General features: G+C 35.4%; 5 protein-coding genes across 10 annotated transcripts; 2 read left to right on the top strand and 3 right to left on the bottom strand.

The window, feature by feature from the left end:
- Window positions 1-747: 747 nt before the first annotated feature.
- LOC116120915 lies at window positions 748-3173 on the top strand. 2 transcript variants are annotated; one of them, XM_031406901.1, is made up of 3 exons: window positions 748-1238; window positions 1844-2216; window positions 2320-3173. In XM_031406901.1, the coding sequence occupies exons 1-3, from the start codon at window positions 825-827 to the stop codon at window positions 2520-2522; spliced, it is 990 nt and encodes a 329-aa protein (XP_031262761.1). In that variant the 5' UTR covers window positions 748-824; the 3' UTR covers window positions 2523-3173. The 2 variants fall into 2 exon arrangements, with proteins under 2 accessions (XP_031262761.1, XP_031262762.1); XM_031406902.1 differs by having other exon boundaries at window positions 1844-2065; window positions 2320-2449.
- Window positions 3174-3279: 106 nt separating this feature from the next.
- On the bottom strand, window positions 3280-6361 carry LOC116120927. The gene is made up of 8 exons (XM_031406912.1): window positions 6233-6361; window positions 6096-6152; window positions 5858-6001; window positions 5571-5777; window positions 5414-5493; window positions 4535-4610; window positions 3688-3816; window positions 3280-3598 (listed from the first exon to the last, which is right to left on the bottom strand). The coding sequence occupies exons 1-8, from the start codon at window positions 6359-6361 to the stop codon at window positions 3449-3451; spliced, it is 972 nt and encodes a 323-aa protein (XP_031262772.1). The 3' UTR covers window positions 3280-3448.
- Window positions 6362-7972: 1611 nt separating this feature from the next.
- LOC116120887 (serine/threonine-protein kinase BLUS1-like) lies at window positions 7973-16386 on the bottom strand. 4 transcript variants are annotated; one of them, XR_004126615.1, is made up of 22 exons: window positions 16019-16386; window positions 14844-15098; window positions 14601-14725; window positions 14459-14503; window positions 13640-13721; window positions 13396-13464; window positions 13064-13234; window positions 12910-12975; window positions 12261-12329; window positions 12062-12133; window positions 11626-11942; window positions 10521-10654; window positions 10287-10381; window positions 10182-10217; window positions 10042-10101; window positions 9769-9870; window positions 9598-9649; window positions 9454-9509; window positions 8888-8955; window positions 8733-8784; window positions 8211-8488; window positions 7973-8055 (listed from the first exon to the last, which is right to left on the bottom strand). XR_004126615.1 is itself a non-coding variant. In XM_031406858.1 (21 exons), exons 1-21 carry the CDS (start codon window positions 16208-16210, stop codon window positions 8420-8422), a joined length of 2187 nt encoding a protein of 728 aa, XP_031262718.1. In that variant the 5' UTR covers window positions 16211-16386; the 3' UTR covers window positions 7975-8419. The 4 variants fall into 4 exon arrangements, 3 of the variants coding, with proteins under 3 accessions (XP_031262718.1, XP_031262719.1, XP_031262720.1); XM_031406858.1 differs by having other exon boundaries at window positions 7975-8488; XM_031406859.1 differs by having other exon boundaries at window positions 7975-8488; window positions 8888-8952.
- A 2501-nt stretch (window positions 16387-18887) lies between these two features.
- LOC116120906 lies at window positions 18888-19837 on the bottom strand. Its single transcript, XM_031406887.1, has one exon. It carries the CDS (start codon window positions 19689-19691, stop codon window positions 18888-18890), a length of 804 nt encoding a protein of 267 aa, XP_031262747.1. The 5' UTR covers window positions 19692-19837.
- A 4278-nt stretch (window positions 19838-24115) lies between these two features.
- LOC116120879 (metal-nicotianamine transporter YSL1) lies at window positions 24116-27483 on the top strand. 2 transcript variants are annotated; one of them, XM_031406848.1, is made up of 7 exons: window positions 24116-24481; window positions 24592-24977; window positions 25077-25249; window positions 25556-25650; window positions 25747-25881; window positions 25983-26287; window positions 26388-27483. In XM_031406848.1, exons 2-7 carry the CDS (start codon window positions 24620-24622, stop codon window positions 27317-27319), a joined length of 1998 nt encoding a protein of 665 aa, XP_031262708.1. In that variant the 5' UTR covers window positions 24116-24481; window positions 24592-24619; the 3' UTR covers window positions 27320-27483. The 2 variants fall into 2 exon arrangements, with proteins under 2 accessions (XP_031262708.1, XP_031262707.1); XM_031406847.1 differs by having other exon boundaries at window positions 26382-27483.
- Window positions 27484-27644: the final 161 nt, after the last annotated feature.

The following is a 27644-nucleotide window of genomic DNA, read 5'->3' as shown; positions in this document are numbered from 1 at the left end:
TTCCCAATTGGCAACCAAACGGAACCATTATTTTTTCCCATATTCCCAATCCTATTCTCCGAATAATGTTTGGCACATTATTCTAGAAATATTATCCTATTTTTTGATTACTTTTAGACCCCATAAGGTTATTAATTTCATTAAATACCCCCTGAAAAAAAGTTTAAAAAATAACAAAAACACACCCGTGACCCATACTTACCAGATTCCAGCAACCACCATTGGTGCTAGCCGGAATCTGCCACAACGGTGAATTACCAACTGGAATTGGCCAGTAATTCACCGATCTGGCCTTTTTCAGCCAGATCTGACCGTCGTTTTGGCCTTTTCTGGCCGTCGACGGCCACAGCAAGCCGTAGATCTAACCTTTTCCGGCCAGATCCGTGGTGGATCTGGCCAAAAAAGGTCATAACGACGCGTTACGATAGATACAACTGGTCTATGTCGTAATACGATTTTTTGGCCAGATTCTGACGGTGGTGGCCGAAATCTGGTATTATAGGTAGTGGAGGTATTTTTGTCATTTTATATGTTGGGGTGTTTAATTAAATTAGTAAACCTAAGGGCTTTTCTATATATTTTTAAATTTTACCTCGTAATACTTCCATATTTAACTACCCAATATTATTCTCTAAATCCTATCCAAAATAACCAAAGGACCTAATAATATCATGGAGATATTTTCTCTTCTATTTTATCTCTCCAAAGGCGAAGAAAAATGAAAATTAAAAAACATTTAACTGAAAATTTAGAAACAGAAAATAGAAAGCTGCCAGAGCCACGAGATTACGAGGACAGTGATAAGCAAACATCCGCATATCTTAATGCACAAAACCATGCCAATCAAACCCGCTTCACTTCTTTGTTTAAACCACAACATTCTCTTCACTGGCAGCCCTTGCATCACATATCCAATATGCCCAATAATCTTCCACAGAGGTAGAGCATCCACTACAACTTCAATGACAAGAATTGTAATCTTAAAGTGCAAAAGCAGTGGCTCAGAGGAGATAGAAACAGGTAATAACAATTTGAAGGATGCACTTTCTGGTTTGGTGGACCAGCAAGTAGAGGAACTCTTGAAAAAGGAAGAGAACAGGGCTTTGCTTGATGGGTTGGAGAAGGCCTCACAGAGAGTGGAATTGGCCAAGAGAGAGCTTGCTGAAATTGAAAAACAGGAACTTGAGGCTAAGCAATTGAGGGATTATGTTAATCAGCTTGAAAGCAGAGCTTTTGAGGTAGCTTTTGTGGGTTTTACTTTGGAAATACACGTTTTTTTAATTTTATTCACTAAATACTTAGTTCTTTTGCCCAGAGCGAATCTTTACTTGAATGCACTTGTTTGTTTAGTCACGCTAGTTTCTATCTTTATTATTACACTGTGCTTTGTAGATCATTGGGATTGAAAATGAGTAGAATTGAGGAAGAATGCAAACTCCAGATCAAATTCTATTGCTGGTTTATTCTGCCAAAATTTTGATTTATCATCTGTATCTGTGATCGCATAATCTATTGGGATGCTTAAGTGAAACAAAGATGTACTGCTTTTCAGAGGGACGTGATTGATTTTCAATTAGCTTTGGTGGGAAAAAATTATTTCGGGTTGCTCCATTATGATATAAACTTTGGAGAGAAATGTGATTGATATACAATTGGCTTTAGTTGTAAAAATGGATTGATGCTGTTTGATTATGATATAAGGATATAGACCAGATAAGAGTTGAGTCCCATATAAGGAATCAGAACTAATGTTTGGTCAAACACACTACTTTGTTTCTCTTCCTGCCAGGTCTTCCTATGGTATCTAATTAACCATTGATGCATGATTTTTTGCAAATTCAAGCTTGCTGAAACTCAACGGGAAATTGTAGAAGCAAGAGCCATTATTGAAGAAGCGGAACGCTCATTGTTGCTAAATGCAGATGGAATTGAAGATGGAAATGCCTTGGTGGAGAAAGAAAGTGAGGGAGTTGACAGCGGTGTAGAGAGATTGGAGTCCATAACAGCAGCTTCTGTATCTGCTCTTGTTGGTAGCCTTGCCGGGCTTCCCATCTCTTTTACTCAGGTGACTACCAGTTCAGAGCTGATACTCCCTTTGTCAATCAACTTTGTTAGCTGTGCATTATTTGGTGTTACCTACCGATATACAATAAGAAGAGACTTGGATAACATTCAGCTAAAGACTGGGACATCTGCAGCTTTTGGTTTTGTTAAAGGTGATTTATAACTTGTTGCATAAACAATTGGAATTCTCCATCTGCTAACAGAATTAATGAATTATATAAGAAATTCATTGAGCATTGATTCATTTCATTGCAGGGCTTGGAGCTCTATCTGTAGGACCACCATTAGAACTAAACATTGAAAGCTTCATGTCACATGCTTCTAATGCTGCTCTGTATGTATCTGAGAACCTTCTAATATTTTTGTTCGCTGCTGTTAGTCTGGATTTCTGCTTTAAGATGGGGCTTATAAGTCCCTTTCCTATGAAAAGATCAGATTCAAGTACTAATACAAGGTGAAGAACCTAACTAGCTTTAGTTCTGGGTATTCCATGCTGGATTATTTTTTCTTTTATCAGAATATTCCAAGAAGAAAGATGAAAGAAAATATCATTGTTTCATCAATCGGGTGGAAAGCCGGTGTGTTCTCACGGTATGCATGGTTTCCTTGCATATTCAATGATAAGATGCATTGGAGCACTTTTTTACTGAAATAAGTCTTCTGCACAAAGTACCATTTGCTCTCATTGTAGTTCTTGAGTTCCCAAATCCGAAATGTTACGGAAGAGAGCACAAGCCAAGGCATTTTATTTCCATCATCCATGTATCAATGAAACTACCTTAATTGAATTGTTAAACAGCTTCTTCTCCGTCCATATATAAATAGATATTTTGAGTTAAGGTCTAGTTTAATCGTGTTAATGGAAGCTTCAGCATGAAGATACGTCAGTCGAGAGAAATTGCATGTATGTATCCAGCCATCAGTCAGAGGATTGGCTCTTGATAATTTATTAATTCGGAACCCTTTTCGCTCGTTGTTGCTCTCCCTTTACCAAAGTTACGTGAAAAATAACACACTGATGTATCTACCAGATGCTATAATTGAAAATACTGCAAGTTTTTAACTCGTTAAAATTGCTTCCTGTCAGGGTCTCTTATGTATATCGATAGCACATCAAAGGAGAGTTAAGAAAAATGTAAATTTCTTCATGTAGTATGTTATATATCTTGTTAAAAGGCATTAATAGCAAAAAGTAATCTCTCCTTTCAGGTTCTCTAATTAAAAACATACAATCTATTTCTCTCTCAATCAACTCTCCATATAGGTCAAAATATTTGCTACTCTTGCTCTGTTGGTTCTGGAGTGGCATTGATATTTTAAGCATGAAGTTAAACTAAATGCCACACATTGTAATTGAGCGAACTCATACATGAATGCCGAGTTGCTAATATTCCCTTTTCTTGTCGTCATCATCACTATCTCCATTCAAGAGTTCCTCATGCTTGGAGGGCTTTTCAGGAACACCCTGCTGTCGGAACTCATTTCTTGATTGTTCTCCAGCAGATGGCAAATTCATGTCCTCTCCTTTTCTCCCCTTGATATCAAAAGTTCAAACCTCTATCAGACAACAACAAAGATTAATAAGCAAGAAAAGAAATCCAGAGGACCTCAAGCGATCAATACCTCCTTAGAAATGTCTTGATGCCCCTCCATATGACTATCTTTCTTTTTAGTCATCGAAGAAAGATGCTTTTCAGCCTGACTAAATAACTGAAATCCCTGAATATCTCCATTTCTGATACTTGCTTCTAGCTGCAAACGGAAAAGCATTGCATGTCACAAACTCATATATCTACCAGCACTTGCTGACTTTTGACATGTCCCTTACAATAACACATCCCAAAACCAACAGATTAATATTCTTCAAACTCTTAAATTGTATCAGGTGACAGAATTTCCGTCATGCCGAATCTCAAATTTTGATCAGTGTATACATAAACTCATAATGATAGATCTTTCATTTATGTTGATTCTCACATAAGTTTGTATGTAAATCTTCAACATTCTTAACCCCAAAAATTTTATATTGGCTCAATTATGCAATAAGGAAAGTGAAAGATGTATACCTGAACATGAACAATGCAGAAAATAATGCTAGCAATAGGCAACCAACTCTCCTCAGGGGACAATGATAAATTTGACCTATCCAAACGAAGGAAAATAAAATAGTCAAATTCATGAGTAGAATAAAGTTACATACATGCAAATATGAACCATACAGAATTATCCAGGAAAGTTTTTAAGTTTAAAAATATCTNTAATATTCTTCAAACTCTTAAATTGTATCAGGTGACAGAATTTCCGTCATGCCGAATCTCAAATTTTGATCAGTATATACATAAACTCATAATGATAGATCTTTCATTTATGTTGATTCTCACATAAGTTTGTATGTAAATCTTCAACATTCTTAACCCCAAAAATTTTATATTGGCTCAATTATGCAATAAGGAAAGTGAAAGATGTATACCTGAACATGAACAATGCAGAAAATAATGCTAGCAATAGGCAACCAACTCTCCTCAGGGGACAATGATAAATTTGACCTATCCAAACGAAGGAAAATAAAATAGTCAAATTCATGAGTAGAATAAAGTTACATACATGCAAATATGAACCATACAGAATTATCCAGGAAAGTTTTTAAGTTTAAAAATATCTGACTATATTCTCCATTTAGCTCAAAACAGAAGAAATAATGAAGTAGCCCAATTCTTGGAAAGCACTAGTAGGAAGATTTTCTACAAATATTGTTAACAACTGCAACACACAAGGAAACTACATTACACTCTAAAAGAAGGCTCAATGGCTCACTAATCGATTTGGCTTTCAGAAGAAGAAACAGAGGAAGGTGGCAAGCTTATGAAACACTTTAAACCAATAGGATAGTCTACATACCATAAGCACAAATACTATATTAAGACTCCACAGGAGAGTCTTTCAGTGTGCCCAAAGGACATATTTTTTAGTATATCAAATGCAATTTATTGACAAAAAAGGAACTTCTCTGGAAACCCCATGATAGGCATGCACTAAAAAGACAGCCGAATGATCAAAAAAGAAGAAATTGTAAATCATGGGAGACAGACAGCCGGTTGGTATAGACAGAGCATTCTTTCAAATTCGCAGCAAATAAAATTGTATTGGGAATAAATATCAATTTAGAATGAATATCACTACTTCCAAGCATCAAGGTAAGCAAACAAAGAAGTTAATGGTAGTTTCACAACCAATTAAAATTCAACAAGTAGCATTGATCTCTACTTTTTTAATGAAGAAAAATAAAAGACAGAAAAATTGAAATCAATTATCAACCATCAAAACAGCAACAAATAGTAGAAAATTATACCTCAGATAAGGAATCAAGTAAACAATAGAGTACACAGCATAGCGCCTTTTCCCGGTATCAAGCCAAGCAAAAACCCAACTCTATAAACCAAATAGAAAAAAAAAATTAACAATTTAAAGGGATATGAATTTGAAAAAAAAAAAAAAAAATACCATACCAGCCAATTAAAGTACGGGATAAAACTGATGATGCCCATAGCAGCAAATCTGGTATCTGTTGAATCAAGAGCAGTATCAGCATCCCCTTCCTCACTAGTCGGAGTTGGAAGAACTAGTGAGCTTAACATGCAAGCCCCAATTGCAATAACAAACGGCGTGTCGTTTGATAACTCTGCTCTGCATATTCCCCTCCAAACCTTCTTATTCTGCAAATAAATAAATAAATAAAATTACAAACACATAGTACTAAAAAAAGATAATTACTTTGTCACTCTTAGACTCTTACCTTGTTGATAGTTTTATGGGTATTATTCAAAAGGTGTTTAAGATGTAATGGTGAAGCTGCTGGTGGCTTCTTGAGAGAGAATAAAGTGGAAGTTGAAGAGGANCGGGATAAAACTGATGATGCCCATAGCAGCAAATCTGGTATCTGTTGAATCAAGAGCAGTATCAGCATCCCCTTCCTCACTAGTCGGAGTTGGAAGAACTAGTGAGCTTAACATGCAAGCCCCAATTGCAATAACAAACGGCGTGTCGTTTGATAACTCTGCTCTGCATATTCCCCTCCAAACCTTCTTATTCTGCAAATAAATAAATAAATAAAATTACAAACACATAGTACTAAAAAAAGATAATTACTTTGTCACTCTTAGACTCTTACCTTGTTGATAGTTTTATGGGTATTATTCAAAAGGTGTTTAAGATGTAATGGTGAAGCTGCTGGTGGCTTCTTGAGAGAGAATAAAGTGGAAGTTGAAGAGGAAAGCGGTGTCAGAGTTAGGGAAGTCATGACTTCTGAGTAATATGGGTTTCAATTCAGGGGCTTATAACAGTTATTGGAAAAGGATTTTCACAATTTGAGTTGTGAGCTAGAATCTCGGGGCTCTCGCGTTTTGGGAAGCGTGATAAAACGTCGACGTTAGAGTATCCTGGTCGTACAAGAACAAAGACATGTGGGCAGCCATACCGGCTTTGAGTTTTCAGTGTCTTACACCGATCCCTCCACAACAAGCTGTTAAGTTCGGCTTCGCTCAAACAAATTGTACGAGTGCTACCAACTCCGTATTGGTTAACCTTCTTTTTTCTTTTAGAGATGCGGTCTTGAATCGACTTTTATTGAATATCTTACAGTGTATTTGTTTTGTTATTTTGGATAAGATTTTAAAAATAATATTTGATAATTGAATAGGGTAAGTATTACGAGATAAAATTTAAAAATTAATAAAAAAAATCTCTAAGTTTGTTAATTTAACTAAACACCCTAATATATAAAAAATTTATAGAATGACAAAAACACTTCCATCCATTTATAATGCTAGATTCCAACTACCATCGTCAGAATCTAGCTAGAAAATGGGGTTACAACGTAAACAAGTCGGATATGACCTGTCGTGAGTCGATATGGCCATTTTCGACCAGATCTATCACAGATCTGACCGAAAAAGGCCAATCTACAGTCAAATCTGGCCGTCGACAGTCGCAAAATGCCAAATTTGGCCATCAACCACAACCAAAGATATGGCCATCATTGTTAGTCAACGATGGCCAAGATTTGATAGTCATTGACCGTCAACGACGACCATTTCTTTGGTCATCGTTGACGGCCAGATCTAGCATTTTTTGATTAGATTCATTGTGGATCTGACCAGAAAGGTCATATCGGTGAGTTACCAACCAGTTAACAGTTTCAATCGTTTCTATGCCGTTGTGACAGATTCCAGCAACCACCGACGATGGTTGTCGGAATCTGGCAACTATGGGTAGATGAAAGTGTTTTTGTTAATTTTTAAACTTTTTTTTTCTAGGAGTGTTTGATTAAATTAATAAACTTAAGAGGTCTAAAAATAATTAAAAAAATAAAATAGTATTTCCCAAATAATTAAACAAACAAGTATTTTAAAAATAGGGTTTGAAATAATAAAACAAACGGACCCTTACAAATTTAATAAATTGATTAATCTATTAAACACCTAATAAACCTAATAAATCAGTCAAATTACAAATATAATAAATAACCATTATATGAAACTTGAAATCATCCAGATAGATAACTAAAGATGGAGCGTCTTTCCATCTTATCACAAAGCTTATAGTTAATAATTAAATTGAACATGGTTCCGTAAGGGCCCAAACTCGTGACCTACAGCTTCATACTGGTTAACATTACTGAACAGGCCCACTTCTAAAACTCTAATGGGCTTTAATTTCCTTTATAAAATAGTATAATTTCGCAAATATAAATTATTTCTTATAATTTAGTATAACAATTTACAATAACTTTAACATCTGACGTATAATTAATCTTTGAAAAAATTGTTCAAAATTAAAATTGAAAGGCAAAAATCATTGGGCCAAGCTATACACGCACTATGTTCACTATTGATATAAAATAATGTTTGTTGATTAATGAACATATAAATTTAAAGCTCTATTGGGCATAAACCAACATCTGCAAACTATCTTCTTCCTCATTTCCAGCTACCTCTGGAAAGAAAAAAAGACTAATTAGGGTTTACAACTTTAACACAAAACAGGAAGGACCTCCTTCTAGCTTGAATTAAATAAATAGAAAGAAATGACTGACTTCCAGGCGTAGCAGCCATGATTATATGCTTATTTATCATCAAGGTGGCACGGACCTTTAAAGAAATATGTATATAATACTGTTGCGGATGGGTATCCAAAGCCAACGATTTCTGCTTTTCACTATCTTCTTCCTCCATCATCAATGGCCGAAAAGCATAGATAAAGAATATCAAGAAAATACTACTTATCTGCATGATTTACAGTTATTGCCCGAATGTACAGGAGTGACTTTACTCTACAGTAATTGGTAACTTTGGCTCTTTCAGGCAACACCTTCCCTTCCATCTCCATTTTCTTCCTGACCTGATATGGCATGCAGCTGCTGTTGCAACTGTAAATAATAATCAAACCTTCAATGGCAGGATACAAGCTTAAATAATTAAATTCTATATGCCTACTTGGTGCTGCTTCTTTCACTCTCCCTAACAGGTGAAAAATAAATTATCATATATCTTAAAACAGGCACAGGAAGCAACTAGTAAAAACATAGTTCAGAGATCCTAATAAAACTCTAAATCATATATTAAAGAGAAAATATTATTATCAAGTTCAAAAAATCCTAAAAGGTAACTCACTTGATTGAATCTCAACTTTTCAGAAGTTAGTTCATCCGCTAAATTGACCATCCTGCAAAATATTAGATAAGAGAGAAAAAAAAGGGTGTCAAATAATTTCCTTACGTGGAAAAAGATACGGTCATCAGAATTAATTCAGATTTGAAAAGGCCGACCTTGAATGTAGCTCTGAGATCTTGTTAAGCAGCAAACATTCCCTCTCCGAGGCTGCTGTCTCAACCTGCTGAAACAAAATATCAGAGGAGAGGAAAAACATGTACTTGCAGTTAATCATGAAACATCAACACAACGGGTGTTAGACAAGCTTAAAAATGGGTTAATCATCAAAGAGCAGCAATTTCATTATTACATTAAGCTACTACATAACATATTTCTAAGCAGAGAAACTAAACCAGATTTTGGTACAAAGAAAAAGAGATTCCTTATTAAATGGTGAGTTACAATCGGTTAAAATATATGAAAGGAATGCAATAAGTCTACAACAACATTACAAGTGATGAATTCTAAGAATTAATAACGCACCACTCCACAAATTTTTTTGATCCAAGACAATGATTGACCACAGGCATTATGCAATTTATAGCGAATAAACCATGAATTTGCATTTGCGTTTAAAGATAAATAGTTAAGCATCATGCAAGAGACCATTCCACTACAAAGTCATAAACTCAAAACTTACAAAATAACCAAAAATACAGAATAGTAGATAACATGTACTTACACTTCCATTGTTCTCTGCACAGCGAGGCAGTGGAGGCAACTTTCCATTTTGAGAAGCTGAACCAAGAAAGGAGTCCTGTTTCAATACCATATCTCCTAGTACAATCATAGCAAGTATCAAACAAAGACGATTTTATTTACTTACCATCGACAGCCTCAGCTAGTTGCAAGTTATTCAATAAATTCATGATAAGATCCTGGCATTAAAGAAATGGGAAATTTTATTTCAGAATTTGAGTACTTGAAGGCAAACAAAACTAGAGGATAATTATCAAACATATCAATGGTATATCACTGTTTGTCATTCTTCCATCACCTGCTGAAGTGATGTCTGCTGAAAAAGATTCTGAAGATGAGGCACGAGAAGTGATGCTGGCACATTACTGTTGCTCAACTCCTTAGAGGATTGACAAGTTGGCTGGAAAAACATAAAAAAGAACATAATTTAATTAAAGGTCAACTAAATCCTTCAACTAATAAATTACCATTATAGTAACTCAATCCATGCATTTCGCAACTTGATAGTGAATAACACATAAAACTGAAGAATATAAACAAGCCACATAGATACAAGAAGCACTGTACACACCAATGGTTTGGGTTCAAACATCCAATCACCAACGCTGGCAGATTTCCTCAGAGGTGAGCCCTGAAAAACACAGGGTCAGAACATCAAATAAGAAGTATGACATAGTAGCTCGAAACTTAAAGCAAAGATTGGTCACCAACCTGTGATCGACGTGGAACTGTACTTAATGGAATATCCTAAGGAACATTTCTTAGTTAGTGACAGTCACATAACAGAACAATCATAACATAAGAATAGAGCCTCACCTTTACAAGATCTAAATTTTCAGAGGTTACCGAGAATCGCCCTTTAATTTGCACCAAATTAGGCTTTGACTTGTCATCCATAGAATCTCTATATCCTATTAGAGGAGAAATATTCAATATAATTCTGATGCTAGTAAATGTAATAGCAGCATTGACAAGAATGATGATGACAATAACAAAACATGAAATAAAACAATGATAATAATCTCAAATGCTTTTAATAACTTCAGTCACCTCCTGAAGATTTTATGGGAGCAGATAAACTGTTTGCTGAAGCTCGGTTTGGAAGCATCAAAGGACCACTAAAGCTTGGTGGTCTTCGAAGTTGGCTAGCTTTCTCAGTCAGTGGTTGAATATCATTTTCACACCTAATATTTAAGAAACCGTAAGCCAGACAATTTCAAGTGTAAGAGCATACAAAACCAAAGACATGCTATTATCTTTCTTCATATAGTAAATTACCAAACAAACATATTTCCTGTTTGTGGTTTTAACATTTAATCATTAATCATATTTCATACACCATAGAGAAATTTTTCAACACTTGCAACAAAATAATATAATAATTCATGAAGTACTTCCATTCTAGTGCCAAATTTCCTATCATGGGGGCAAAAATAATTGGGTCTCATTCCGAAAAAATAAAAAAAAATACCCCACTCCACCTCTTCATCACAATCAGAAATTCTCTTATTAATAAAAGAACTACAGCAACATTTATGTATCGACCAAGTATAAATGCCACCAGATGAATGTTTTAGACCAAAATTAAAAAGTACTGCACCTCCATGGCTAAGGGTCAACACCTAAACCAAAAATTCTCGCCTATGTTACAGCTGAAAACAATATTCAACCCACCTAAAGAAGTTGACATCAGAACTAGCCCTTCATGATTATCATTACAGAAAAGCTAAACAAAGCTCAAAATTCACAAACTGCTCTAAAAATCAAATGTACTGGTGACTTGGCCCCTAAAGTTGTGGCAACAACTTATGGGCATAAACTCCTGTATCTGCTGCTTGGGCACAAAATCAGCTTAGAGTAGAAATTACTGGTATTGCAAAGCAGGCTGTGGAAACATTGTAATGGTATTAAGAGAATACCTTTTTTTTTTTTTTTTGTTAAGTAAAGAGAATACCACTTGCTTCTCATATTTTATAAAAATCAATCCAATTCACAACATGTACCGCTACTTTTTCATCACTGAGAGGCCACTAAGTGAGGAGCAGTTTGAGAAGATAAAGCAATAAGTCACTAAATGCCTTTTGACATCATTTCATAGATACACAATGGAGATAATAAATGTATCAGAGAAACTTATTAATGAAATACGGCGAACCTATCAGAGTTACGCCCCCTTTCTGATGATGAATGAGTAAGCACAACACCAGGCATGAGAGGCCCACTCTGAGATTGACGACTTTTAACTGATTTAGCCTTGGTCAGCATTGAGTCTTTTTCTGAGGTTGAAGCCATTGCCTCAGTGCTTGATCCATTTTTCTTAAAAACAATCTTCTCTTGAATTTCAGGGCTCTTGCCTTTCTTATTCAAGCTCTCAGACAGTTGTAACTGATCATTTTGTCCTCTGTTTTCAGTCTGCGAAACTTCAGCAGCAGAATTTGATTTCCCAAAACTAAATTGGAAATCAGTTGCAACCTGCCAAAAATGAACAAGACATTTATAAGCTTAATCTTCTTAAGGATCAAACTTCAAATGCTCAAATAAGAAATATAATCCTAATTGATATGAGCAAACAACAGAAAATATCTTAAGACCTTATCACCAACATATGATTTCATGTTTTCATCTTCATCCCTGACCTCTGGCATATCATCATCATCTCGTACCTAAAAGATTTAATAAGCTGGTATGAATTCACTATTGAAATAATCAGAAGGGGAATCATTTCACAAAATGCAGCATTAATTTAAAATACCTCAAAGAAATAGAAAAATACTAAAATTTACGACTTACTAGTGATGCTTGAGCTTTCAAATCTTCAATATCGAAGTTCCAGGCACTGACTCCTCTCTGGTACTCACTCTGGGGTGAAGACAAGAATCATGTCAGTAGAGAAAGACAGGTACTTGCATCAATCCACGTAGCTAACATCATAGACATTCATATTTCAGGGAGAACAAGAACAGAAAGCCATGAACAATGATACCCACTCTGCTTATATAATACCACAGGGGAACGCTATACTCTGATACATAAAGGTCATCTTATTCAAGTTATTGTTTACGTTGAAGAAACTCTATTAAAAGTCTAAAACAGAATATGGTATCTCTTTTAATTAAATGTTCTGATGGAAGGTATTTATATGCCAATTGGCAGTCACTGCATCTTTCTTTGGGGTTCTCAAGAATAAAAAAAAAGGACAAGGTAAATTCATAAGCAAGAGAAAGAAAATCAGCCAAGAGTGGTACAGAACCTCAAAATGGAAACTGCCAATCAAGCGAAGTTAAATGTAAACATAAAAGATATTAGGAGCTTCAGGAACTGAATTCTGAAACAATAAAGTATGAATTCCAGAAAATCCAAAAGCCATAAACAGCAAAAAATATACAATATAAGTCCAACCAATTTTAAGTCAAACATAATGACCGAATCTGTTTCTTACCTGTGATATAGCTTCTTGTTCTGCTGAAGGCATTTTCTTCAGAGCTAGCTGTGCGGCATCTTTAAGCTGCAATATCATAGCAAATCCAACAAAAACATTTAGGACAAATGAAATCAAGAAGCCCAAGATATAGTGCAGCAGTATGATCGCCAACCTGAAGTGCTTTCACACGATTCCATAGAGGTGGCAAGTCAGCGAATAATTTCTTCACAGAAAGTTCTGGAGGCTTTGCATGCTTGAAAAAGGAGTGTTTTAATAGCTTCTCTGCAGTTGGCCTCTTTGCTTGATCTTTCACCAGGCACATAGCAACCATTTCTTTAAAAGACTGATCACAACTGGAAATCCTCTAATTAGAAAATTATTCTCGATGGATACCACATCACAACATAGCAATTACAGTTGAAGTCCTTGTAAAACCTTACAGCACACATACACAATAGAGAATTGCATTTCTGTCTATAGTCTAGCCAGAAAGAAAAGCAGTACCTTGGAGAATTTCTTGTCGCGATCATAATCAAGACCAGGAGGAGCATTCTGAATGGTCATCAGCAGAACCTATTAAAAGGAAGAAAAACACCTATATCAGATATTTCAATGACACATCTTCCCATATGAAGCACTCCCAGGATCGTGTTCTCTGTGTGTACATTATAGTTTTTCCTTTTTTCTTCTTTTTTTTTTTAGCAGTGTGTATACATTCCAGTTAGATCCATGTGGTGGTTGTTAATACCTTCATTGGAGGATACTTAGAGAAAGGTGCATGACCATGGGCCAACTCCAATGCTGTTATACCAAATGACCAAATATCAGCCCTGCAAAAGAATCACATTCGAAACTTAGAAATGGACCAACATACTATTTTCCAAAATACAATACAGTTAATTTTCTTTAAAGATGCAGAAACTTGAATTTACCATGCATGTAAGAATTCAACAACTATCGCATTCTTCTACTTAAGATAAAAACTTAAATTGGTACACAGGAGATTGCTTGAGTCCCAAATTTTAGCTCAATGAGATTAAGAGTTATCTTTAAAAAGATTACAACAAAGATGCATCCACATAGACGTGATCTACATCATTTAAACATGTTTTAGTGCCAATTACATCATCAACTTGATTTAAACCCAACCAAAATCAATCCAATCCGCCACAATTGTAAATGACCTTACACTTATGGCGTTCAGATTACCATGAGAACAATTTAACTAATTAAGCTGCCGCTGCAAATATAAGGAAAACTTTGGGTATTTCGAGGAACATAAATACAATTACCAATAACTGTGATATGCGGACAAGAGCAAATTTTAGGATGGTAAACAAAAATAAATTCTTTTGCCACGACCACCCACCATTTCAAACCCCAAACCCTTCCTCGCCCCTCAACAAGACAAAGAACAACCAAGGATACAGAGTATGTTCATCAGTATGAACTGAAGATGCTCAAAAAACTGACATGCAGAGTGGCTTCAGCTTGCAAAAAAATTATATTTAAAAAACCTCCAGGTTCTCAACTTTAGCTTAAACTTTTTACATGATATAATACTCACTTAGAATTATATCCACTTCCAGGCTGCAACACTTCCGGTGCCATCCTGCAAAGCAGAAGAAAACAGAATAAACAGGAATTTGGTATGACATACAGCAACAGTCAATACCAATAAAAATATGGTCATCTAACATATGACTTACCAGCATGGAGTCCCTACAAAAGTATTTCTTGAACGTCGTCTATCACCAGCATCAAACATGCAAGCTGAAACACCAAAATCAGCAAGCTTTACCACCCCATTAGTATCAAGTAGTATGTTTCCAGCCTGCGTAGACAATTAAATCAAACAAAGTTTGAGAGATTTTCACACATAGAATTGAATACACAGACAATTGAATAAACCCATCTTTGGAAATATTGAAAGAATTTCATGATTAGCAAACCTTGACATCCCGATGAATATGTCCCTGTCGATGAAGGTAATCCAAAGCCTTGAGAGTTTCTTTCAGAATAGAACCAATTGCAGCCTCTTCAAATCCGTCTTGGTATGCTATCTTCATGAGGTGCAAGCATGAACCCTCTGCCATGAACGGCATGACCACCCAAAGGTTACTGTCAACAACAAATGAACAATACGCCCTTATCACATTTGGATGATCAATCAAACTCATTGTTTGAGCCTCCCGGCGTATGTCATCCTGCAAAAGAACATAATCCATCAGCTAAATTAATTATGAGAACCATAGTGTAGGAGACAAACAATGATACCGCAAACAATAGGAAAAACGTTAAAAAGCTGCATAAAGTGCATGTATTTAAGGCCAATATGCCTTTACACAGCTTCACCTTAAATCCTTACTTTAATTGCACCTGAAAGACGTTAGATTTAAGATTATTGTTCGACCCTTACCTGATAACTTAGAACTTTTGCTTCAAAAGGTTATTTAACATGTTATCGGAGTTAAAAGTCTCAAGCTCAAATGCCTCAGATCTCAATTCACTCAACCAAATCTCTTGTTTCTCAAAAATAGTTCTCTCTGGTGGGTCAAGCCACAGTTATTAAACATATATTATATGGCTAGTTTATCATTCATGCCCCTGACCAATATCATGCCCATTTCCTTGCACTGTTATAAAGAGTTTGCAACAGTCCATCTTTGATTTTGAGATTCATGAAGCTTATAAATACTTCAATATCAGTTTTTAGAGCCAGAACATAAGCATTTTGAAAGCACATGTAGAACAACTCAATCCATTGATCATCAAAACTTTATTCCTTTCATCAATAATCACTCAAATAAGAATCCGAAATCCACAACACTCACAGCATTAACAAATATGCATCCACAAAAATGCAGCAATCAAACTTTAACCTCGAATAAATCCACACTCAAATCAATAAATTATTAAAATACATGAATATTCAAATTGGTCCAATCGAGGAAACGAAATTTGACAACTCTTCAATAGTAACGCTCACTGTATCAACTTCACAGATATCAAATCAACCAAACACTCAACCAACCAACAACAAATCGAATAATCTAATTAAATTCAGATTTCGAATACATAAATAAATAAATAAAGCAAACAACAAAACCAGAAAAAAGCAACTAACCAGATTACTGTTACAGCGATCGAGATCCAAGCACTTAACAGCAACAACTTCATTGGACGGCAAATAGATCGCTCTATAAACTGTTGCACTGGCTCCATAACCAACTTCTTCTAGAAGCTTATAGTCACTTGAATTGGCAGAGTAGGTTCTCTGATTCTGATTACGATGGCTTCCCAATCCCATCCTCCCCATACTGAAAAAAATTACCAAAAAACCACCTCAAACACTTCAAGTACTAGTCCTCAAGAGTTTCAGGTATATAGATTCAAAAGACGGTGATTTGTAGTGTTTTTGATCCGTTGACCGCCATAAGAAACGAAAACAAAGAGAGAATGGACTGGGTGTGTTTTGTTTTTGTTTTTGTTTTTGTTTGGGGGAGGACGGTGCTGACGTGGTTCGATGTTGTTAGGTGATCGGGATGGTAACACGTGGATAGTAGAAGTATCATCCGGTACGGCTCGGAGTCTTGGGACCCATTTATCATATTTACTATATAAACTTTTAAATTAAAGGAATATCGTAATTTTTATGCAGTGCTTCCTTTATGATAAAGTTTTTACTTGAATAGTATGTAGTCTATGTAGATATCTATTTTTGAGTTTGTGATTTTTCCCAATCTTGCTAATAAAATTAGCAAAATAATGCTACAGTTACTGACGGTAGTACATCAAATTTATACATTAAATAACGTAATAAAATCCTGACCATTGATTAATATTAAGTTAAAATTAATCAACGGTCAGGATTTTGTCACGTCATTCGTTGCACAAATTCGGTGCACTACCGGCGGTGGCTGTATTGTTTTCCAATAGCAATATCGTATTGTTCTTGGTTTGCCGTTTAGATTTCAGTGTCTAACTTTGAGTAAACGACATTTTTTCACCTAAATAATAGTTTAATGATACTTTTTCACCTACAGACTTTTAAAATACTAGTTTACTATCCAAATTTATATTTTGTTTCTGATTATGGTATCGTTGCGACCTCACACTATCACCATTCTCTTCTCTATTCATCACTCACCAAAATCCCTCAAACTTTACTCCGACCGACCTTGTCAATTGTCAGCAATCGAGCGGTTAGAGGTTTTCACAACTATCCTTCCCAAGTTAAATTGCAATCAATCCCAACCACCAAAATTCAATATTTCGCTACTAAAATACTCATCGATCTTCCCTTTTTAAAAACCTTAATAGTCTAGACCGAGTTTGCTCTATATTTTCCATTGGAATATAAATTTAGGTAGTAAAGTGTTATTTTAAAATGACATTTTTTCACCTACAGACTTTTAAAATACTAGTTTACTATCCAAATTTATATTCTGTTTCTGATTCTAATATCATTGCAACCTTACACCACCACCATTCTCTTCTCCGTTCATCACTCATCAAAATTCCTCAAACCTTACTCCGACCGACCTTGCCAATTGTCAACAATCGAGCAATTAAGGTTTTTACAATTATCATTCTCAAAGTCAAATTGCAACAATTTCAACCACCAAAATTCAATATTTCACTACTAAAATACTCATCGGCCTCCTATTTTTAAAAACCCTAACAGTCTGGATCGAGTTTGTCCTTTATTTGTCATCAGAATATAAATTTATGTAGTAAAATGTTATTTTAAATGTCTGGATGTAGAAAAGTGTTATTAATTCTATTGTTTGGGTGGGAAAAAGTCATTCACTCTCTAACTTTTCCGTATCTCTAATTTAAGAGAAAACTATTTAAAAGATTTTATTATTTTATTTTTTATATGATAAAATATGATTATTTTTTGTATGTGGAAAAGTGTTATTAATTCTATTGTTTGGGTAGGAAAAAGTCATTCACTCTCTAACTTTTCCGTATCTCTAATTTAAGAGAAAACTATTTAAAAGATTTTTTTATTTTATTTTTGATATGATAAAATATGATTATTTTTAGTTTATTAAATAAAAAGTTTTATCTACTTTTGTTCCGTTTTTACTCCTGGGTAACTTTTATGCTTCCGCTCTGACAACTCTAATTTAGAGTCCACATGACTCCAGTACAGAATTTTTTTTTTAAACTATTCTTTAGATTTGTGCTAACAATTAAATATCAAATTTATTTATTAACAAAATTCAAAAACAAAATATACTGTTTTTTGAAAAGAAATAGTAAATGTATATAAGAGTTATTTTAATTTAAAAAAAAATAAGAGATGAAAAATAAAAGTTTTACTTTAGCGCTAGATTTAGCTGAACTCTAGTAATTCGAGCATTAAAATGACTTCCTAGCTACTAGAGTGAAAAGGGTAAAAATAAAAATAAATTGGATGAAGGGTCTTTACCTGCTAAGCCAATTAATAAAAAGTCAAATTGAAAGGTTTTTTAAGTAATTATCTTCTAATTAAAATCTTGGAAATTAGCATGAATTATAGAAAAATATCAACTATTGATTTCCGTATAAAAATTTATCGTAATTGTGACAGATATCTATCTTTAATTTTTTATTTATATCCTTATGTATGATATTTAGCTTTAATATTTGGGGGCTTTTTGAAACTTTTATTTTACAAGGAGGTTTTATGTAATTTTATGTTTTAGAGGATTTTCGTAATTTTATAATATACCCAGGTTTGGACTTTCATGCCAAAACCAAGGCCCAGCCCGGATATACCCCGGGCCTGAATTTCCAGGCACGGGCCTGGGTGTTGTATATTCCTGGGCCGGGCCGCCCTAGGCCGGGTATTCTTGGTATATTGACCATAACATAAAAAAAATTCATCAAAATAACAACATTAGGATTGAATCTGTCAATGGAATTTATTAATCTCTCTACAAAAAATAATTAGTCTTCTTATAAAAAATTAATTAAAAAAAAAAAAAAAAAAAAGTTGCAACTCTTCAGAAAATTCGTGTGCGTCTTAAGCTCTTAACAGAAGCTTTAGAAACCAAGTAGCCGACCCCCAAGCACATGACCCATATTCCAACATCAACGGCCCAGCTTACTCCTTCAATATTCATTTCCTCTAAATCTCCACCGTCCGATTCACTCTCTTCCTCTCCACAAGAACAACAACAACGACACCCGTCTGATACATACCCATCAATATCAACCCCTCTTTCCTCCGGTATCTCCGCCAACTCCAACCCCTTACCGCACCTTCTTCCATTCCTCTTCCTCTTCACCACCATCTCCACCCTCTCAATCAACACCACGTTTCCTTCAAGCCCCACGCAGACATCAGCCACCGCCACCGCCACGTCATGATCCACCGAATTTATCTTCCTCTCCAGCGCGCTTTTACACTCTAGTTTCCATTCTTCTTCATCATCTTTTCTAAAAATTCCCTTCAAGACCTTCTCTTCTCTCAAATAAACCTCGAATGTAACTCCCTCACTTGCCACAACCCGTTCTCTGCTCCCGTAAATAGCCTCTCCGCTGCTCGTTTTCGCAGTTACATTCCGATGGAGAGTGACGAACGCCGGAGAATCGGGTCGGACGCTTTTACCCGATATTTCGAGAGCGGTTTCGTTGATGCGTGGGAGATAATCGAGAGTGAGAGATTCAGGTAACTGCTCCTTCCCATGCAAATTCGATAACCTAACAAAGAAAGATTTAACTTTTAGACGATCTTGATCGTTGAAGTAAGAACCCTGAAAATCTGTTGACCTGCACATCTTTGCAGCTCTACTGTTATTTTGCATCGCTCTCTTCGAGTTTGAGAAGATTTTATATGAATTGAAAGATCAAAAAGTGGTGGCGGCAACCAATGGTTTTGTTGGATTCGAGGGGTTCCTAGCACACGGTATTTTTGATGACGTGGAACAAACGACAAAACTGTTTTCTTATTTTGCCGGGTGTGAGGGCTTCCTTGAAGTTGCAACTTGCGAACGGCAAGTTGAAATTCGCCAAGGGATTATCCGGTGTTTCGAGGGCTAAGGGGTTAATGGACTTGCACGTTTGATAACCGTTCATTGTTCATGATGGGTGGACACAGATGAGTGCATGAACCTACTTTGTTTTTCGGGCAAAAGAAACGTTTTAGAAGTTTCTTGGAGGAGATAATATCTGTGAACAGATTTTGGGCCATTTTGGAAGGAGCCTGCCTTCTTGGCTTGATCTTTATTTGGATTGGGTTGACTCTGGTTAGCCCAGTCCTATAAATGGGCTTTAGCCTTTGAGTTTTGATGGCTGATAGTGGCCTTGTCAAATTGCGAATAAAGTCAAATTGATTTCCATCGCTAATTATTTGAGGGTCTCATTCAAAATTCCATATGAAAGGAATCCGCACACTAATCTTCAAATTATGGAGACTGTTTAATTTCAACGCCAACTTTATTCTTATCTGGAAAAAAACCACAGGACTTATCAATTATTAGTGTTGACAGTAAATATAATTAAAAAGCAATCTCTAAATAGTTTGACACAGACTATTAATAAGGATAGTTACATTGACGTTTATTTGGTGTTAATTTTAGGACTTCAAAGATTAATTAAGATAAGTGTAAACCGGTCGATCATGGATAAAAAAATAAAAAAAATAAAAAAAATTTATAGAATAAACCATTGTCATGGAGAATCTCTGAAGTGAAAAGGGCTTTCGGCTAAACATTTCAGTACAGTTTATGAACCCCAGATCATTTCAGTTTTGATGTAAAGATAAACTCTCAGTCATTCAAAAGTCAAAACATGTGGTTGTTATTATCATGTTCATTATTGAAGATAAGAAAGCTTTTTGGATGGACTTGAACCAAATTTCAATCCACGCTTTTCTTTGATCCAAAAAAATCATTATGCCCACTACCCTTTTCAAGCTATCCAGCCGACTTGATCTTTTAGAGTTACAGTTTCAGTTTTTTTTTTTTATTTTTTTTTTTCCTACAAGAGAGTTTGACCAAAGTGCAAAATATGCAGATGCTTCATGCCTTTTTTTTACATTAAGGGTTATTAATTAAAGCTGAATCAGTTCGCCACGTGAAGAAATATACGAATATAATCTACAACGTATAGTTTCAGCTCCAATCGCCATCGAAATGCTCATGCCGTGTTTGTCTTTAAAAGATTTAGCTTGTGATATTATCCTCAAAATAGTGAGATGGGTACTGCAATTACGACTACACTTTTTTGTTATTCGAATTCTTGTTTGGATTATCCAGGCTGATAAATGATAAATAATTATTAATATTTTGTGGTGAAGAGAGAAAACTTTTTGCCAGTGGTCCTTTATGAAAAGATATGGCTGTAACTCAGGAGGCTCTACCACCACAACCAGTCAACCACGGAGGATTTTCGTGAAAGATCTTTGAAGTGACAGGGCGCTTATGTTTCGCCTAACATCGTCAAAAAACAATGCATATTTTCCACCCATCCATCTCTCTTTGACAGCGTTGACGCTTGATTTTAACGTCGTGTAAAATGTTAAACTAACTTATAAATTACAGGTAAATGAAAAATATAATAAAGTAAATAGGAGATGATTTTTAAAGTGATTCGGATGCTTAAAACGAATTTTATGTCTATTTTTTTTTTTATATATATAAGATTACAAGAGGTCGCGTATAGAGAACAGCGAACAGAGGTATAAATGACTGATTATTCAAAGAGAACATCAAGTTAGTCTTTTTTTTACAGATTATCTATGTTCTAAGAATAAAAGATTATAATCAGGATGCGAGTTTTTTATCATAATCCTGAAAATGAGAGGAGGAGCTCTCTATTTATAGTTGAAGATTTCAGGATAATGATTACAAATCTGCAAATGGACAGGTATAATACAATTTCTATCGCTCTTCCTATTAGCTAATTATATAGGAGATATCCTTAAATCGTGTAGGGTTTGGATAGGTGAACGACTCCCATCCACTTATAGATAAAACCTGAATCTGCCAAGTTGATGACAATCATACTCTTTTTTTCGTTGGATGACGTGGCAACTTCTGAATGACATAAAACATTCTTGAACTCTGATAGGCACTTATTGACGTAAGCTTGCATCATTCCTTATTTTTTTGGACATCTCATAGCTAGCTTTGGCCTTGAAAAAGAGTGATAGAATTTCAGATTCTGGTGGAAGAATATAACCATGAATGGGGCCTGTTTCAAATGATACAAGAAGATACAGTTCTTCACTTGGCCATTTTATCAATAAAAAAAAAACAATCCAATCCAAAGACTTTGAATCCTGGAAAAGTTGGGCAAGTTGTCTGTTAATAATTGAAGATTAAAACTTAATATTTGGATGGATTCGAAATTTCAATCTTTAAGCCAAAAAATTCTTAAGCTCAGGGCCATGTTGTCTGCTATTTCTTAACCTATGTGAATTACCTGTTCATTATTAGAATGTGTTAAATCAATGCAGATTCCAAGTTCACATTGGCCTGCTGCATGTGGTTGAAAATTATTAGCTAACCCATATACTCCAATGTCATGACAGATCAGGAACAACCAATGTGTTTTGTCTTGTCTCTCGTTTACTTTTCTCCTTCGTAACATTTCATTTCAATGACGATGAAGTTTCATGTTTTATCATCAATCATTAGATTAATGTATGCATACTTGTCGTATAAGACTTGTTTCTTATATATCCACAGTGGTCTGATTTGGATGAGGGAGGTTGAATCTTGTAGGACAGATTCGTCTGTCTCTTTTGACACTTATTGATAAGTGATTTTGGCATTAACCATTTCACACCAATCTCCTCTTTTTCATGAATAAAGGTGTTTATTTATATGTTGGAGGTGAATGTAACAATTGTTTTTACAATGATATATAGGAGGCATTTCTTAATTGTTATCTTAAAATAGGATAGAGTCGACATATATGCTCTTGGGTTAGTTTGGTCTTGACAATTAAAGTTATTTTTGTCCTTTGCTCCTGGTAAATTTTAATTGATGGGACTGACAACTCGTTAGAATGATGGTGCTGATGTCAAATTTTACCTCGAACAGCACCCATAATGAGTTAAACATTGGTGGACAAAAGAATTAATGCTGTCGTCCAAATCTTCATAAAATATCTAAAGAAAGACAGGAAAAAGGAAACGATCTGTTCATAAGTAGAAGAGTTGAGTTGGGGAGGTTGAAAGTGATTAATATTAAAATGAAAAGTTAGTCAAAGCATTTCGTGGAGATGTTTGTGAGATTTAAGCAGCTTAAAATATGCCATCATTTTGAGTTTGATCCATGTAAATGGTATCTGATTTGTTCTTAATGATAAAATTTCTTAATTTTCTCTATACAAACACCTCCATATAACTAGTTTATAAGCATTCTAGATGACTGAAGGTTCAAACATCTTCATCCTTCAATTATTTTTCATACTTGAAGCTTGAGTAATTTTAACTTGATGGGGCTCTTTTCTCTACAGAATGTGTACGAACGAACTTGATACCAAGGGGGCCACTTTTATGAAAGGTGTTTTAGTGGGGCCTATAAATAAATACAGCATCCTATTATATGGTATATATACATAGTTGAGCCGGTTTTTGAAGGCGAGCTCTACTCAATCCAGGTTCTACCCAAGTCCATATTCTTCTCTTTTCTCAGCAGAATGTGTGCCTATTTATAACTACAGCATCGTATTATAAATGTTAAAAATTATATGTGTCTCACGTCATCAATTTAATATACTCATATAATGTATATAGTTGGACTGTCCTCTCTCTTGAGTGGTTTTTGAAGGTGAGTTCTATCCAATCCATATTGTTGACTACAATATATGGTAAAAAATATACCAACGAGACTTTTCCTTGCACGCCTAGTAAATTGACAAGTAGAGATCACTGACTTATATGGCCGATTACAGTCTTGAATATGTGATTTGTTGTTTCCATATGCTATCATTTTCTACTCAATAGGTGACTGTCCCACAGCCTCCGCTTACAGGTTTTTGAGTTTACGCCACTTGAAGATCAGACCAAAAGGGATGAAAAGTAAATTTTAAAAAGAGAAAAAATGAAAAGAAAGAAGTCCACTTGAAGAGAAAGGGAATCTTGCCCACTGACAATACTATCGTAACCACCTCAATGGATGAGAAAAAAAGAGAGGGAGGTCAGTGATAACTGAAAACTATTCAGGTCAGCTCATTAATTAGTCAGGCCAATGACTTTGAATTTGTAGGCCGTTCATGGTTATGATTGTTATAATTATAAATATGGTCATATCAAGTATTTTATACCAATACCAACTTCTTTTGTAGGACAAATCTTATTTTATTTGCACTACACACAGTACAGTAAATTCATCTGGAATTAAAATATATTATATATAGCCAAGATATTTACAGGGTTAGGTCATAGGGGGGATTTTCTTTGATAAAATGAGTAATGAACAAATTTAATCAGGCCAGTGGTTGGATTGAAGATGATATCTAGAACCCATATATGAGTCGTTGATTCTGCTGAGCTGTGTTTTGTGCACTAACTGTGCATTGATTGTTAGTTCATCTATTTAAAGTTAAAAGATCAGAAGCAGATACACAAGTAACAGAAATCAAGGTGAGACAATACTTGCATGGATATTCTAATCTTATAATTTCATTTACTTGATATGAAGTTCGTTTTTTTTCTTTCTTTCTTTCTCATACTCCATCTGGTAATATTTACCAGCAGATAATTAAGCTGATCAAAGCAGCCATGAATACGGAACAAGAGAAAGAAAAGAGAGAGATTGAAGGAGAGAACTTTGAAGATACGCAGCAGGAATCTGATGGGTCAAAGAGACTTCAACCATGGACACAACAAATCTCAATACGGGGACTCATTGTGAGCATTTTGATTGGAATCATGTACAGTGTGATAGCCATGAAGCTAAACCTCACAACAGGTTTGGTTCCTAATCTCAACGTCTCTGCTGCGCTTCTTGCCTTCGTGTTTATCCGAACATGGACAAAAGTTCTTCACAAGGCTGGCTATGTATCAAGACCCTTCACTCGCCAAGAGAATACTATGATACAAACATGTGCAGTTGCATGTTACAGCATTTCTGTTGGAGGTGTGTGGTCTTTTTTATTTATTTAAGGATTCATTCACTTTAATTCTTTTTTATATACATTTTTTTAACATTACTTTTTGTGGGTTGTGCTGAACATAGGTGGGTTTGCTTCATATCTTTTGGGATTAAACAAGAAGACGTATGAGTTATCAGGTGTGAACACTCCAGGGAACTCTCCAAGAGCTATCAAGGAACCTGCATTTGGTTGGATGACTGGCTATCTTTTTGTTGTTTGCTTTATTGGCCTTTTTGTCTTAATCCCTCTCAGGAAGGTATATCTATCTATATATCTACTTCTTCTCAACTTCTATAATGAAATATGGCACTAGTGCTTTCACTTTTCAACTATTATATATGGAGACTTCTTTATTTGGAAACAGTAATGGTGATTTTCTATCTTTTTGCTGTGCCTTTATCAACTAAATATTATTAAAAATGAATCAGAGCAAGTCAACTAGCACACTTCGGATTTTATAGGGAACTTTATCCCATTATGGAAAACTATTTATTAGGTAAATTTATATAATTTATCCTGACAGAGGAGCTGAATTATTCGTGGGGTTTTCATAATTCTACAGATTATGATAGTGGACCTCAAGTTGACCTATCCAAGTGGCCTGGCAACTGCAGTTCTCATTAATGGGTTTCATAGCCAGGGAGATAAAATGGCTAAGTACTACACATCGACAATGACCCTTCTCATTTCTTATGGTCAGAGAAAAATGATTCTTAACTAATTAATTAAAAAAAAAAACAAAATTTGTTGCAGGAACCAAGTTCGTGGATTCATGAAGTATTTCTCAATCAGCTTCTTGTGGGGATGTTTCCAGTGGTTTTACAGCCGTTCTGAAGATTGTGGATTTAAAAAGTTTCCTACTTTTGGACTGCAAGCCTTTAAACAAACGTATGAATGTCTCCGTTCCTGCTATATATAAATATATGGGAAAGAAAAACACTGCAAGTAATTAATTAAAAACAAAACTGTTTCCGGATTTTGTTTTGCAGATTCTATTTTGATTTCAGTATGACTTACGTGGGAGCAGGGATGATTTGTTCCCATTTAGTGAACTTGTCTCTGCTTCTTGGAGCTGTTCTTTCTTATGGAATAATGTGGCCACTTATCAATCAGCTTAAAGGGCGTTGGTTCGCCGTGAGTTTACAAGAAAGCGACATGAAGAGCTTGTATGGCTACAAAGTTTTTCTATCGGTTGCTCTCATTCTAGGAGATGGGCTCTATAATTTCCTCAAGATACTGATTGTCACAATCCTCAATCTTTATGGCCGATTAAAGAAGAAGAATCTCAATGCAGGTCAATTCAGCAGCCTTGGATCATAATTTTCTGATGTTTTATTTATTTTTTTTTTTCCTCTAAATTTCTTAACCAACGTAAATTCTTGTTCTAGTTTCAGCTGATGATGAACAGCAGAAGTCCCATGAAGATCTTAAACAGAATGAAGTGTTTCTGAGAGAAACTATTCCAATGTGGATAGGAGTTGTTGGATACCTAATCTTCTCCGTCTTATCCACAATTGTGATCCCAATTATGTTCCCTCAACTCAAGTGGTATTATGTTGTCATAGCCTACATTCTTGCTCCTTCTCTGGCCTTCTGTAATGCTTATGGCGCTGGTCTCACCGACATAAACATGGCGTATAATTATGGGAAAGTGGCACTGTTTGTTCTTGCTGCAGTTTCTGGAAAAGAGGACGGATTGGTGGCAGGGCTTGTTGGTTGTGGTCTCATTAAATCTGTTGTTTCAGTTGCTTGCATTCTTATGCAAGATTTTAAAACAGCCCATTACACTCTCACCTCACCGAGAGCAATGTTTCTGAGCCAAGCAATTGGCACAGCCATAGGGTGTGTGACGGCTCCTCTCAGTTTCTTTCTGTTCTACAAGGCATTTGATGTGGGAAATCCCCATGGAGAATTCAAAGCTCCTTACGCCTTGATATACAGAAACATGGGAATTATTGGCGTTCAAGGCTTCTCAGCGCTGCCCCAACACTGCTTACAGCTCTGCTATGGCTTCTTTACTTTTGCAGTGGCAGTGAACGTGGCGAGAGATGCTTTACCACAAAAGATTGGGAAATGGATGCCGCTTCCAATGGTAATGGCGGTGCCATTTCTGGTGGGAGCATACTTTGCAATTGATATGTGTGTTGGGAGTTTGGTTGTGTATGCGTGGCACAAATTGGATACCAAGAGGGCAGAGTTAATGGTTCCTGCTGTTGCTTCAGGATTAATTTGTGGGGAAGGCCTCTGGACTCTCCCTGCCTCAATACTTGCTTTGGCCAAAATAAATCCTCCTATCTGCATGAAATTTTCGGGTCCTCATTCCTAAAGGAGCCTGATGACCAAAGGGCAAACGTAGCCAATCATCCTAAGTTCAGAAATACATCCAACAAGAAATACTAAGATAAAAATGCACATTGTTGATGCCCTCTAGATCGTAATTTATTAAATAAATTGAGAGTTTTAGCAATTACGGTTTTCTTTTTTGTTTTATCCATGGGTTGTAACGCTCAATGCATCTGTCACAATGAGGTCCAAAACACAGCCAGCTCCTTTAAGTTTACTAAATTCGAGACCATATCTTTTCACAATATCAAATCAACTCATTATCATTTACCTGAAATAAATAATTGAACCTGTGTGCCGCTCTGCAC

Source organism: Pistacia vera, unplaced genomic scaffold, assembly GCF_008641045.1.
Source record: "Pistacia vera cultivar Batoury unplaced genomic scaffold, PisVer_v2 Contig95, whole genome shotgun sequence".
Classification (NCBI taxonomy): domain Eukaryota; kingdom Viridiplantae; phylum Streptophyta; class Magnoliopsida; order Sapindales; family Anacardiaceae; genus Pistacia; species Pistacia vera.
The sequence above is the reverse complement of the archived record's forward strand: the minus strand, read 5'-3'. Positions and strand labels throughout refer to the sequence as shown.

What these genes read in the sequence shown, in the direction of transcription:
- LOC116120915 (XM_031406901.1), top strand. Translation starts at nt 825, where the DNA reads ATGCACAAAACCATGCCAATCAAACCCGCTTCACTTCTTTGTTTAAAC. An exon ending in TTGAAAGCAGAGCTTTTGAG is followed by an intron (nt 1,239 to 1,843) that starts GTAGCTTTTGTG and finishes TGCAAATTCAAG; the next exon opens with CTTGCTGAAACTCAACGGGA. An exon ending in AGCTTTTGGTTTTGTTAAAG is followed by an intron (nt 2,217 to 2,319) that starts GTGATTTATAAC and finishes ATTTCATTGCAG; the next exon opens with GGCTTGGAGCTCTATCTGTA.
- LOC116120887 (XM_031406858.1), bottom strand. Translation starts at nt 16,210, where the DNA reads ATGGGGAGGATGGGATTGGGAAGCCATCGTAATCAGAATCAGAGAACC. An exon ending in ATATTCATCGGGATGTCAAG is followed by an intron (nt 14,726 to 14,843) that starts GTTTGCTAATCA and finishes TTGTCTACGCAG; the next exon opens with GCTGGAAACATACTACTTGA. An exon ending in TCCCATAAAATCTTCAGGAG is followed by an intron (nt 10,382 to 10,520) that starts GTGACTGAAGTT and finishes CTCCTCTAATAG; the next exon opens with GATATAGAGATTCTATGGAT.
- LOC116120906 (XM_031406887.1), bottom strand. Translation starts at nt 19,691, where the DNA reads ATGCAAAATAACAGTAGAGCTGCAAAGATGTGCAGGTCAACAGATTTT.
- LOC116120879 (XM_031406847.1), top strand. Translation starts at nt 24,620, where the DNA reads ATGAATACGGAACAAGAGAAAGAAAAGAGAGAGATTGAAGGAGAGAAC. An exon ending in CAGGGAGATAAAATGGCTAA is followed by an intron (nt 25,651 to 25,746) that starts GTACTACACATC and finishes AATTTGTTGCAG; the next exon opens with GAACCAAGTTCGTGGATTCA. An exon ending in CTGCAAGCCTTTAAACAAAC is followed by an intron (nt 25,882 to 25,982) that starts GTATGAATGTCT and finishes TTTGTTTTGCAG; the next exon opens with ATTCTATTTTGATTTCAGTA.